This window comes from Oryctolagus cuniculus, chromosome 7 (genome assembly GCF_964237555.1).
Source record: "Oryctolagus cuniculus chromosome 7, mOryCun1.1, whole genome shotgun sequence".
NCBI classification, from domain to species: domain Eukaryota; kingdom Metazoa; phylum Chordata; class Mammalia; order Lagomorpha; family Leporidae; genus Oryctolagus; species Oryctolagus cuniculus.
The window spans coordinates 130255756-130268704 of record NC_091438.1 but is presented as its reverse complement, the minus strand read 5'-3'; the positions used below and the strand labels follow the sequence as shown (position 1 = coordinate 130268704).

Here is a 12949-nt window from a genome sequence, read left to right as displayed (position 1 = left end):
GTCCTCTTGTGTCTGGATTGATGGATCGCTCTCGGGTTTAACCAGGATGCAGGTAGGGCCTGGAAAAATCCCTGCATGGGGACTATGGGAGGCCTGGAGTTTGTTTTGGGTCATTTATCTTCAAACTCCCTTCCAGTTCTACACCTCTTTAAATTATAAACTCCAGGCTCCCCTAGATGTCTAGGGGATCTCCAAGAGTCACCAACCAACTCAAGGAAGAAACTTTGTGTGACCCCTTGGAGGTCATGCTGTTAGCTGTACATCGTCTTCAACTCCCCACAAGGACAGGAAGAGAAATGACCGCATGGCGTATTTTTACAGAAGACTAGGCTTAGCTTGAGTGCAGCCACGATACCAGGGTTCAGTAGCACGCAGGATAGAGAGATGACCAGAGCAGGTCAGCTGCTCAGCTTGCTTTGCAAACCTTGCACACTTGCTACCTTTGCAGGATGCTCCTTGCAAAGTATGCCAGCATCTCCCGGAATCCTTGCTGTTTCAACAGCTAACTGCACCCTTCCCGTCCCACTCAGCGCCTTCACCGGCTCTGCTTGAGGCGCCTTGTGGGGTACAGTTTGTAACTCCCAAGTTGCGCAACCAGTGAGGACCTGGAGGAAGGGACCTCTGCTGGCAGAGCTAAAAGGAGCTGAGTTTCTGAGGGCGGCGCCTGCTGGTCCCGTTCTCTGGACAGGGAGTGAGTAAATGCCTCCTCTGTTTCCTTCCTGTCTCTAAGTCCATCCTTTGGTGGGTAGGTGGTCTCAGGTGGGCTTATTTCCCACAATAGCTAACCTGCATCTTGGGCTTGGACGCTGGAATATAACTTAAAACGGAACCCGGTTCCCGCAGCTCTGTTCTGAAGTTCCCAAACATTTCCCCCAATACCGTCTTACTCAGGACTACAACTCCCAGCATGCCACGCCAGAGGCCAAAGCTTATTGGCAATCTCGCCTTGGTCTTGTGTGTTGTGACAGCTACTTCAACCAATGGAAATGAAGAATTAGCGCCAGAACCCAATCCTGGAGAACGAAGGCGGATCCTTTCCGGGTTCCGGCTCCGGCTCCTTCCCCGGCCCACCGAGGCGGCGCTGTCCCTGACCGAGCGGCGGGAGTGAGGTGGGTCCGGGTTCGGCTGGAGGTCCCGGAGCGAGGGGGGAGGCGGACACGACTTCGCGGGGGAACTCTGAGCACGGCCCCTTCCCCCGCATGGAGAAGTTGGAGGCTGCTGCTTTGCTTCCCGGGCGCAGCGGGAAACAGAGGGGCCCTGTGGCCCCTCCTCGCCGACCCTTGCTCCTGTCCCCCCTTTCCCGTTGCTGGTTGCTGTCCCCGTCCCCACTCCGGCCCCTTCTTCTGTTGGCCTTGGAGCACTCCAGCCCCTCTGCTGCTGATGGTACGTTTGCGGTCCCATCCCTCCAGCCTCCAGCCCCCAGCCCCTAGCCCAGCGGCCTCTCTGAACTTAGCTCCCGTCCTCCAGAAGAGTGCACCCTTGGACTCCGACACAGCTGCTCCCCGTCCGGAAACACACCACCCAGACCCCGGGGCCGCGGTCCTCTGACACCTCTGGTGGCAGAGCGTCCGGGACCCTCCTCCTTCCATCCTCTCTGCCTCTGCACCGCCCCCCACACTCCCTGCCCCATTCCCCATTCTTCAGCACCTTGCTCCTGGTGGTCGTTCCAAGTCCCCCTGCCCCCCTCCTCCCTCACTTGGCCCTTCCCTCTAACCCAGGTCCCCAGCCCCCATCTTCTTGGTGTTTACTCCTTAGACCTGGTGCCTTCGCCTCTGCCTCAACTCCTTCCACCCCTGCTCCTCCCCATGCCACTGAGTGGCTGGGAAGACAGGCCCAGTAGGCCCCTTTGCCCCTTTGTCTCTGAAACGAGGTGTCCAAGTGTCTTTCTACTACTTAGCTGCGCTGACTTCTCAGTGGGTGGGCAGTGAGCGCCGGGGTCCTGGGACTTGCAGGTCATTGCCACCTCTTCCGTGGGGCTGCCCCTCCCTGATCTCCCCGAGCACTCACTGATCTCTCTGCCTCTGTTGTCCGAACCCCACCGCACTGCTTGTCTTCCTTGCCTCCCTCCTGGCTGCTAATACTAGTGCAGTGCTTCATAGCATTGGCTTTGGCGTGGTGGGCAGAGGCCCCAGGTCTGCCACTCCCTATGAGCCCTGGGCATGTCCCTGAATTTCACTGATCCTCCATTTCCTCGTCTCTAAAATAAGGATGATAGGTGTGAAAGTGATATGAGGCAATTCAGATCCGCGCCAGGGTCAGCACTCGGCGTGAGCTTGGGAAGTGCCAACTGCTGTTGGTTCCTGTGTCACGTGGGAGGCACTGAAGGGTGGGCACAGTGGGGGCAAGGGCCCAGGTGCTTTCCCAGTCCCCTGGGACTTAGCCTTCTGCACTGCATGGAGGTGTCTGGTGCTCCTGGCCGCTGCGCTACACTGTGTCATTAGCTGTTCCAGTGTGGTCATCATAATCCCCAGTCTTTCTGCTCTTACACTGACCCGGTATTCAGCCCCGGGTAGAGCCAGACTTTGGCAAATTATAGGCTCTCAGAATAGCAGTTTGGGAAGTGGCCCATTGTGTATAGAGGATGCTGGAGCCCCAGGTGGGTGGGCAGGGGCCCGGAGTGAATGAAAACCACATCCGTTCCTCCATTCACCCACAGCACCCAGACTGTGCTGTGGAGGGGAGATTAAGTTGACCTGGTCCTTTTCCTCAGGTTGCCTGTAAACTACTAGAGGACACAGACGTGGAAATTGCCAGGCGTTGTAAACACAAGGTTTGTGGGTGGCTACAGAAGAAAGTGGGAGGGAATCAGGAGACTGCCGCCGCCGAGGGGGACTAGACACAGGATTCCGGGGCAGGTCTTGCCTGCCTTTATTCCTCCTAGGCAACAGAATTTTATTAAGAACCTACTGCTTATGTCTTCCACTGCTCTAGGAGTTTGGGTCACGTTGGGGAATAAAACAAACAAACAAAAAATCTTGGCCCTCATTGAATTTATGTTTTAGCAGGGGAAGTCAGACAAGTAATAGTGGACATAAAATGTCACAAGGAGAGACATGATGTAGGCAGGGGGACTGAGAATGGGGGGCGGGTTGTAACTCTGAAATCTTTTTTTTAAACCAAGAAAACCTCACTTTCCCCTCACCTCCAGATTTATTTGCAGAGTTACAGAGAGGGAGAGACGGAGAGAGACCCTTCATCTGCTGGTCCACTCCCTAAATGGATGCAACAGCCAGTATCTACATCTGGGGTCTCCCACATGGGTGCAGGGGCCCAAGCACTTGGGCCATCCTTTGCTGCTTTCCCAGGCACATTAGGGAGTCGGATCAGAAGTGAAACAGCTGGGATTTGAACCATTGTTCGTATGGGATGCCGGCATTACAGGCATAACCTACTGCACCACAACCACCTTGTATTTTTAAAAAAGATTTATTTATTGGGGCTTGGGCTGAGACACACCACACACACACAGACACACACACACAGACACACAAAGACCTTCCTTCTGCCAGTTCACTTCCCAGATGGTTGAAACATTTAGGGCTGGGCCAGGATGAACCCAGGAGCCCAGGCCTCCTATTTTAAATAAAGTTTTATTAGAACACAGCCACACTCATTCCTTTGTCTTATCTGTGGTTGCTTTCATAAAGCAATGGCAGAGTTGAATAGGGGCAGCAGAGGTACCGTGGCCCCAAATAGTTGTTATCTGGGCCTGTGCAGCAAGAGTTTGTTGACTTCTGCTCCTTAAAGAGTTGGGGTTCTGCCCACATTTCACATTTTACATTACATGAGGTCATATACTCTTTTTTTCATTAAAACATTTTTTCTCTCCCAAGAGGATCATTTAAAGGATCTTAATTCATTCCTGTATTCTTCACAGGCCTAGGACAATTGTCCGAGCAGCTGTCCTTTGCTGACAATACATGTCCCACACTCTGCCGAGGGACGGTGTCCCACACTCTGCCGAGGGTGTATTCTAGTACAGCGTAGGGAGGGGCCGCAGGGTTAGTGAGGACGGAGTCGTGGCCGAGTCGTCTGCACACCATCATCAAGGGAGTGTGAGGCACATTGTAACCCAGCCCTAAATGTGGTCAGTGCCCCTTCTCCCAGAACGCCCCCCCCCCCAAAGTACTTGGGGCCCTGAAGGAGTGAGCACTAGCACTCTTCCATCTTCCTGACATGGGCCTTGCTTCCTGCCTCGTCCCTTTGTTCGTGTCACCTGGGGACAGCATCTCCACCAGCCCACTCTGCCTACTGAGGTGGCACTGTCTGGGCAAGGCCCAGAGGAAAAGCCAGCACTCTCCTTTCTTTCCACTTCCCTGTCCTCTGCTCTGGGGACTCCAAGGAGTCTGTGCAGCTGCGCAGGCGTTTACTGATGTCTGTGTAAGCAGGCCCTTGCCGGGCAGTGAGTGGGTTCGGCTCTGTGTGTGGGGTTGGGGAGAGGCAGTGTGGTTTGTGTATGGTGTGAGAGTAAGGCTGTATGTGTGTGGTATGGATGTGTACCCATGTCTGTGACTATATGTGTGTATGAGATAACGTGTGTAGCCTTGTGTTGTGTGTGGCTATAGGTTTGGGAGGGCTGTGGATGGTATATGTGATATGTGTGGTGGGGGGGGCCTTGTATGTGGCTGTGTGTGGTGTATGTGACTGGCGTGACAGCATGACTGAATGTATTTGTGGTGTGTGCACATGGCTATGGCGTGTGTGTGTGTGTGTGTGGTGGGAGGGCGTGGTGTGAGCAGGCACCATCAATCGGACACAGCTCAGGCCCTGCAGCAGGCTCAGAGGGACCAGATGTTAACCCTTTAGTTGCCAGCCGTGGTGTGCCTGCAGAGGGCTCGGGTGGCAGAACACTTCGAGGATTCACAGCTGGGCCCTGTGAATGAGAGGAGCCTCAAGGATAGGAGCTTTTATCACTTTGGTTTGAAAGCAGGCACGTACATGGATACTTTTAAGGAAGGGTCTCCCAAAGAGATTAAAGTTGAAAGAGTTTCAGTTAACTTACAGTTGGGCAGAAGGAACTTATCCCCAAATGGAAGCTCCTGTACTTGCACACAAAATATAGCCTAGACTCTCGTCATTCAGTGGTGTCGGGAAGTGACATTACATCGCACAGATACCATCTATCAGTGGCAGGCCAAGCCACTGCCTTCTTTTTTGCTCTGTTGGGTAGCCTGAAATGTCCATGACAACTTATCACTTGAAAGTGACTAAGTAGAAGGTGTTAACTGAGGTGCTTCCTGCCGGATGGCTCCACAGTGAGCAGAAGCTTCCTGTGGTCTGGCCTGGCCCCAGGAATAAAGGTGTTGGCCGTTTGTGTTCGTTCTCAGGGTTCAGAGATGGGCAGTGAGAAGGAGCAGAGTCCGGAAGCACCCCTGCCTGAGGAAGGGGAAGGGGGGAAGCCTTGGCGAGTGGATGACCCAGAGGGTCCTCAGATCCCACCTCGGGAGGAGAGCCTGTCGGAGGGGCCGCAAGGAACCCACCCCCAGCCGCCTTGGCAGAAAGCTGCTGCCCCAGCCGGAGAGCCAGGGGGCCCTATCGCTCACCCACGGCCCGAGGCAGACGGGAAGCCCTTTACCTGTGCCCAGTGCGGCAAAACCTTCAATAACACCTCCAACCTGAGGATGCACCAGCGGATCCACACCGGCGAGAAGCCTTACAAGTGTTCCGAGTGCGGCAAGAGCTTCTCCAGGAGCTCCAACCGCATCCGGCACGAGCGGATCCACCTGGAGGAGAAGCACTACCAATGCCCCAAGTGCCAGGAGAGCTTTCGGCGGCGCTCGGACCTCACCACCCACCAGCAGGATCACCTGGGCAAGCGGCCCTACCGCTGTGACATCTGCGGCAAGAGCTTCGGCCAGAGCGCCACGCTGGCCGTGCACCGCCGGACCCACCTGGAGCCAGCGCCCTACATCTGCTGCGAGTGCGGCAAGAGCTTCAGCAACAGCTCCAGCTTCGGCGTGCACCACCGCACGCACACAGGCGAGCGGCCTTACGAGTGCGCCGAGTGCGGCCGCACCTTCAGCGACATCTCCAACTTCGGGGCGCACCAGAGGACCCACCGTGGGGAGAAGCCCTACCGGTGCACTCTCTGTGGCAAACACTTCTCCCGGAGCTCCAACCTCATCCGCCACCAGAAAACACACCTGGGCGAGCAGGCCGGCAAGGATTGCAGCTGAAGGGGGTCCCATTTAGACAGGGAGACCGCACGAGACCCAACCTAATGGAGAAAGTCGATCTTTAGGGTATGCCGCTGCCACTTGACCTCAAGCCCTTCCATCCCACATGTGGGGGATGGTGTCCGATTACAGTGAAGCCTCCGGGAAGGTGTTAAAAGGGGCTCTGAATGACAATCCTTGCCTCTTGGCAGGAGGTTTCTTGCCCTGGAGAGTCAGAGGCCCCAGTTCTGGCTTCTGCTGCACGAGGTGAACAAGGAATGGGATGATCGCAGAACATGCTTGGGCCATTAGGGCAGCAGCCCCCGGCCTCCCAGGAAGTAGCTGTGAGATGGGGTCACGTCTGAAGGTCCTCCAGACTGTGAACCACTTAGGGTGCAACACCATGGCCTGCTGGTTCCCCCTGCAGTCCCCGACGTAGCTTCTAGATGCCCGGGCTGCAAGGAGCAGCCTTCCCAGTGGGAGGGGTCTCCTTGGCCTGGAGAAGAGGTTTGAGGTCCTGCCTCAGGGAAGCCCTCAGGGAGCCATGGTCCAGCAACCTTCACACTACCCCACGTTTGTACCCATTCTCCCCATCCCGACCCGCATCTGTGTCCTCAGAGAGATTGGCAGTAAAACCTTTCAACGAAAAGGACCTGTGTACTTATTCGGGGAAGTGGGAAGCCGGGGAGATTGTCCCAGTGCAGCCGTTGTGGAAGGAGTTGAAGTCTAGGATGGATGGACAGACAGCTGCTCTGAAAGCAAAGGAAAGTCGGCTGAGACCGGGGCCTTTGGGGAGAAGGGGAAACGTGGGACCTGGCATTAATCAAGTATGCAGTCTGTGCTGTTGGTTCTACCCGCCACGTTGACATCCTGTATCTTGTGCAGCTGTGACAGCCACCCTCAAGGGTATGTGATGAAGAAAGAGGTTCTTTGTGGAGTCTCGCAGCAGGTGTGTGGAGGAGGTGGAGTTCCATCCTGCTTGTCCTGCTCCTTCCACTCCACTCACCTGGGTGGCTTCTGGAGGAGCCGCCTGGGAGTCTGGCTGGAGGTGGGAGCCAGTGTGGCCTCTTGCTTTGGCCCTGGGCAGTTTGCTCTGTGGGAAGTGAGAACCTTTTCAACTTCAGATGAACGGTTGATGCTATGCCTAGGACAAATGGCAAAGGCAGGGAATGGGAGGAGGAGTGGGGTGAGACAAGAGAAATCGAAGACCCACAAAGAGAGTCCCTGCCTTGAGTGGCAGTTGTGCAGTCCCCACGGCTGGGGCAGCTTGGCAGGCATCAGGCCTGGCTTCCTTTCCTGGGTTACAGCTGGCTGCACGTGGCAGACTAGAATGTTCCGTGTGGAAGTTTAGCACCCACACAGCTTTCCTCTAACAAGTACGACAGACCCTTCTCTACCTCTCTTGTCAGGCTGGAGCCCAGAGCTGCTAGAGTGAGGCCTCTCCTCACTGGTAGCCAGTGGGTGGAGTGTGACCACCTGGCTGTCTGATTTGGGCCCTGCCTCTTGCCCGGGAAGGGATATGCCTTTACGCGAGCTTTACACTCATCATCTTAGTGAATTCTCACCACAGCCCTGTGAGGTAAGAATTGCCTGCATTTGACAGCATGGAACCAGGCTGTCAGACAGCTAGGAGCTGACCCTGGAATTTTTTTGAACTACAAAGGAAGACTTCCTCAGTGATTCTCTTAAATTGAATTCTCTCTTTACAATTTGTATGCACTTTCATTCTGTACACGTTTTCCCACTCCTTGAGAATGTCTACACAAAGTATTGTAAGCATATGGTCACCTGAAGTTGCACCTGTAAATGGTACAACTGAATGGCTGATTCAGTAAATGATAAAAACCGCCGTCTATGGAACAGCTGCCAAGGGCCAGTTACGCCCTTAGCATTGCTATTTGAGTCCTATGCCACCCTGGAAGGTGTCCCCACTTTCTACATAAGAGAATCCTGCAAGGCTCCATGGCCTGCCCTACTAACAGCTGATTTGAATCAAGGTCTGTCTGATCCCACTGTACCCACGGTCATGCTTGGTGTGAGTGACACCTGCTGTGACTCTTTGGGACTCGGCTGCCAGTCAGGCTGAAGATGAGTGTACCAGGCACCTGTGTCACTCTTGGGACATGACTCCCTAGCCAATCTCATTTGCCCTTTTCGTAGGCTAAGGTTCACAGGCTAGGGTTGCTGAATTAGTCCATGCTTTTGAATCCAGAGTAGTTCATTTACTTGAGTGGTGAAGTGGGGGAGAGAGGATACTGAATTTTGTCTTGAGGAATGAGTAGATGTTTACCGGGTAAAGAGAAGCAGAAGGTTGTTTCAGATGGAGGAGAGAAACTCGGTGTTTTAGGGAACAAGGAAGTACTTGAGGTAGTAGTAGTGACTTGTGTGAGCAGAGAGGCCTGGCAAGATAGGCCGGCCGACTTTGACGCTCAGCGCCACGCAGAGGCATTTTGGACTGTGGGCAATGAAGAGTTTTTAACCTGTGGATGACAGGGTCACATCCGCCCTTCATGGAGAACACTAGGCCAGCATGAAAGATTAACTAAAAGGCTCAAGTATTTGCGACTGTGCTGTTTATGTGAACCGTGGGCCAGTCGGGGCCCTCTCCGGCCAGAGGGAGTTCTGTCCCTTGGCTTCAGAACCTTGCCAGTTCCACACAGTGGAGAAGTCCAAACCCTCCCCGCAATTCTGTACCCTCCTGGGGTCCATGGCCCGTTGATCCATCTGAGGTTTCTGTGCCCTTGTGAGCTGCCTTTGTTTTGGCCCTGTTATCCCTGTCACAGAACTCAGTGCCTTCATCAGCTTCTTCAGATTCTGTCACACTGAGGGAGTAAGCGAGTGAGCGACCTAAGTTCCTGATCCTCTCTAGACCTGGGGGCATCACAAAGATCACCAGCTTCCTCTCCCCCGTCTCGGCCCTTGTCCCTCCTTGGGCTGTTGTCACATGGCTGTGGTGCATCTTACTGTACATGCTGACCTACCATTGCTACAGGTTTCTTTTCCCGCCTTAACATCTCTTAAGTGAGGAGGGTTCTTAAAGTTGATGACATTTTAGGTGAAATGTCACATAAAAATATGAGGCAGTGACTTCAGCAAGGTGGTGGAATAAGAAGTCCCAACCTCTGTGCCCCCACAGAGGCACTGACTTAGGAATGGGCTAGATACCTTTGGGAGCACTGTAGGACCCAAGTTCAGAAGGCTCAGTACCCCAGACAAGCAGCCAAGAAAGGCCACAGTGAAATGGGGAGGAGGAGCTGTTTCACTTTACACACTGCCGCCCCTCCCCCGGCTTTCTTGCCTAGCTTGAAGTGCCACTGACCTTGGAACAGCTGGGATGCGTGGTGGCCACTGGTAGCAAAGACTGGGGTTGCAGCACCAGGGGACCTGCCCAGCCTGAGCGGCAGGCGCCCCTGGGAGAGGCTTCCCAACTTGCGGCTTGGTTTGCGCAGGGAGGGAAGAGAAGGGTCTGGGGTGCTACCTAGGCAGGGTGGGAGGAGCTGCCTGAAGGATTGATTTTTGTCTTGTTTGGGGTGCCGAGGAGGATCTGGCATAATTTGAATGGGGACCACTGAGCTTTGAGGAGGGCCGGGCAGCTTGCAGATTAGTTCCAGGGAACCTGCAGTACTGCAGATGGACACCAGGGGGAGCACAAGATCAAGAACTCCTGAAAAGGAAACTGGGAAACCTCTTGGGGACATTAAAAGCAGGTGCTCAGAGAAGTTCCCCACAGAGGCATTCAGAAACCCCCAGAATCCAGCTGGGCTGGTTGTTGAAGGTTTTCCCCGATGAAGTCAGTCTGTTAAGCCACAGAAATGGGATGCATGAATAAAGACTACAACAGAACCTATGAAAAAAATTCTGAAATTGAAGAATACAATAATTGAATTAAAAATCCACTAGATTTTAGCAGCAGATTTGATCAAGTAAAAGAGCAAACACAAAGAGAAACGGTTTGAAGTGATCAAATCAGAGGAACAAATAAAAAAGAATGAAGGGAAGTGAGGAAATCATAGGGACTTCTGGGCGGCACATCCAGGGAACCAAAATGTGCAGAACAGGAGTTTCTAAAGGAGAGGAGGGCAAAGGAGCCAGAGAGCTCCCCAGATTTGAGGCAGGAAGTGAATGTCCAAACCCAAGCTCAAAGAACGACTGAGATGAACCAGAGCGGCCCGCACCAAGCAACGTGCAGTGCAGCTGTCCACATCAGATCCAGAGAGACCCCTGAAGTAGCCGGGGAACAGGGAGTCATCCCGTAGAAGGATGCTTCCATAGAATGATCCGGAATTTCTCAGCAGAAACTGCAGGCCGGAAGAGAGTGTAGTGATCACGTCAGAGAACTGAAAGAATGAAAAAAGGTTGTCAAATAAGGATGTAAAACTGCCTTTCAAAAATGAGGGAGGAAGAAAGACTTCAGGACCAACGAAAGCCGAGGGAACTCGTCTTCACTAGACCTGCCTTACAAGATATGCCAACGTTACGCCCCAGGTGAGACAGAAAGATGTTAGCAAAACAAGTGGTCCCAAAGCGTGCGTCTCGCTGCTCAGGGCGAATGTGTGCACAGATACAGAGCAGCATAAGCATGGTGCCAATCACCTTCAGTTCTGGGTAGAGTTTAAAAGAGAAAAGAATAAAATAACTGTGATGATGAAGCTGTTAACACACACCAAATATACAAAGATGTAATTTTTGACATGAAGTGAAGGGTGTAGGAGAACAGTTGTATAGGACTAAAGTTGTTGTGAGCCTAGTGTAGACTGTTAGGACTGTAGGGGGTTTGTGTAAGCCTCACGGCAAGCACAAAAGGTACACCGGAGGAAATGAGAAACGCGTGAAGGTGCATCAACACAGAGAAATCATCGGCGCAGCACGAGGGGAAGCGGAAAGGAAAGGAGAGAACAGCTACAGGACCGAAATCATAAAATGGCAACAGGAGTTGCTCCCTATCAGCAATTATTTATTTATTTTTTAAGATTTATTGAAAGGTAGGGTTACAGAGAGGGAGAGGGAGAGGCAGAGAGAGAAGTCTTCCATCCGCTGGTTCACACCTTAAATGGCCACAACGGCCAGGGCTGGGCCAGACCGAAGTCTGGAGCCAGGAGCTTCTTCTGGGTCTCCCATGCAGGTGCAGGGACCCAAGCACTGGGCCATCCCTTGCTGCTTTCCCAGGTGCATTAGCAGGGAGCTAGATCAGAAGTGGAGCAGATGGGACTTGAATTGGCGCCCATATGGGATGCTAAGGCTGCAGACTGTGGCTTAACCCCGTGCACCACAGTGCCGGCCTCATGTAATTACTTTAAATGTAAATGAATCTCCACAATCAAGAGACAGTGTGGCTGAATGGATTTAAAAATAAGAGTCCAAGCTCTGGATTGCACATAGGGAGCTTGGAGGTCACCACGCTGTCCTAACAAATGACTGCTGAACAAACTGAAGAATCAGCAGCTCTTTTTAGATACATAAAAGGGCAATAAAGCACTGCTTCCCAAACTGGAGAGGCAGATGCGTGTACAGGGAGAGGTACAACATCCTGGTACCCGGCCTCCGGGGGAGCCGCTGCCACTGCAGGAAAACATAAACTGTAATTGATGAATGTCTGGAAGCCAGGTGTGCACAAGACAGGGTTAAACGCCCCAGGGGAGCTGGTCGGTTGGAGAGGGGAGAGGGCAGCACGCATGTGTGAATTTAAGCTCTGGAGGCTTGGCCAGGTTCTCAAAGTAAGTGTGGGAGAGAAGCCCCCTCGTGCTTCTGGCCTGGGAAGGCAGAAGCCCATTGTTTTGAAATGTACCACTGTACTTTATTCTCTTCCTTCTCTTTTGCCTCCTCCTCCTTTAAAGATTATTACTTATTTATTTTAAAGGCAGACTTGCAGAGAGTGGAGAGGAGAGAGAGAGGTCTTCCATCTGCTGGCTCACTCCCCAGATGGCTGCAACAGCCGGCACTGGGCTAGGCAGAAGGCAGGAGCCTGGAGCTGGATCAGAAATGGAGCAGCTGGGACTTGAACTGGCACTCATGTGGAATGCTGGCGTCACAGGCAATAGTGTAACCTGCTAAGCCACAGCCCTGGGCCCAACAGGAGCTTTTATTCATTGCTGGTGGGAACCCAAAATTATACAGCCACTTTGGAAGACAGTTTGGCAGTTACTAAAAAAAACATTTAGCATCAAGCCAGCAGCCATATATGTCCACTGGTTTCTATGTGCACATTGATATTATGGTCACTTTATTAACATTTTCCAGAACTTGAAGCAACTAAGATGTCTTTCAGTAGGTGAATGGCTATGTTGTGGTGCGTTGACACAGGGGATACTGTGGGGCCGGCACTGTGGCCTAGTAGGTTAAGCCTCCGCCTGCAGCACGGGCATCCCATATGGGCGCTGGTTTGAGTCCCAGCTGCTTCTCTTCCAAGAAAGCAGTGGAGGATGGGCCAAGTCCTTGTGCCCCTGCAACTCACATGGGAGACCTGGAAGAGGCTCCTGGCTCCTGGCTTTGGATCAGCCCAGCTCCAGCTGTGGCAGCCATCTGGGGAGTAGACCAGTGAATGGAAGATCTCTCTCTCTCTCTGCCTCTCCCTTTTTCTTACTCTACCTTTCGAATAAAATAAACAAATCTTTTTAAAAAATGAGCTTTCAAGCCGTGAAAAGACATGGAGAGATGTAAATGCATATTACTGAATGTGGGAAGCCAATGAGGAAAGGCTACATACTGTGTGATTCCAACTATATGACACTCTGAAAAAAAATAATGAAACTATGGTGACAGTAGACAGATCAATAGTTTTTATTTTTTAAAAAATA

At 52.8% G+C, this 12949-nt stretch overlaps 1 protein-coding gene across 1 annotated transcript; it reads left to right on the top strand.

The window, feature by feature from the left end:
- Positions 1 to 1028: 1028 nt before the first annotated feature.
- Positions 1029 to 6804, top strand: ZNF691 (zinc finger protein 691). Its single transcript, XM_008265436.4, has 2 exons — positions 1029 to 1109; positions 5328 to 6804. Exon 2 carries the CDS (start codon positions 5337 to 5339, stop codon positions 6174 to 6176), a length of 840 nt encoding a protein of 279 aa, XP_008263658.1. The 5' UTR covers positions 1029 to 1109; positions 5328 to 5336; the 3' UTR covers positions 6177 to 6804.
- The last annotated feature ends 6145 nt before the right edge of the window (positions 6805 to 12949 follow it).

Bases quoted from the DNA above. Each gene is read 5' to 3' on its own strand.
- ZNF691 (XM_008265436.4), top strand. From the start codon at position 5,337: ATGGGCAGTGAGAAGGAGCAGAGTCCGGAAGCACCCCTGCCTGAGGAA.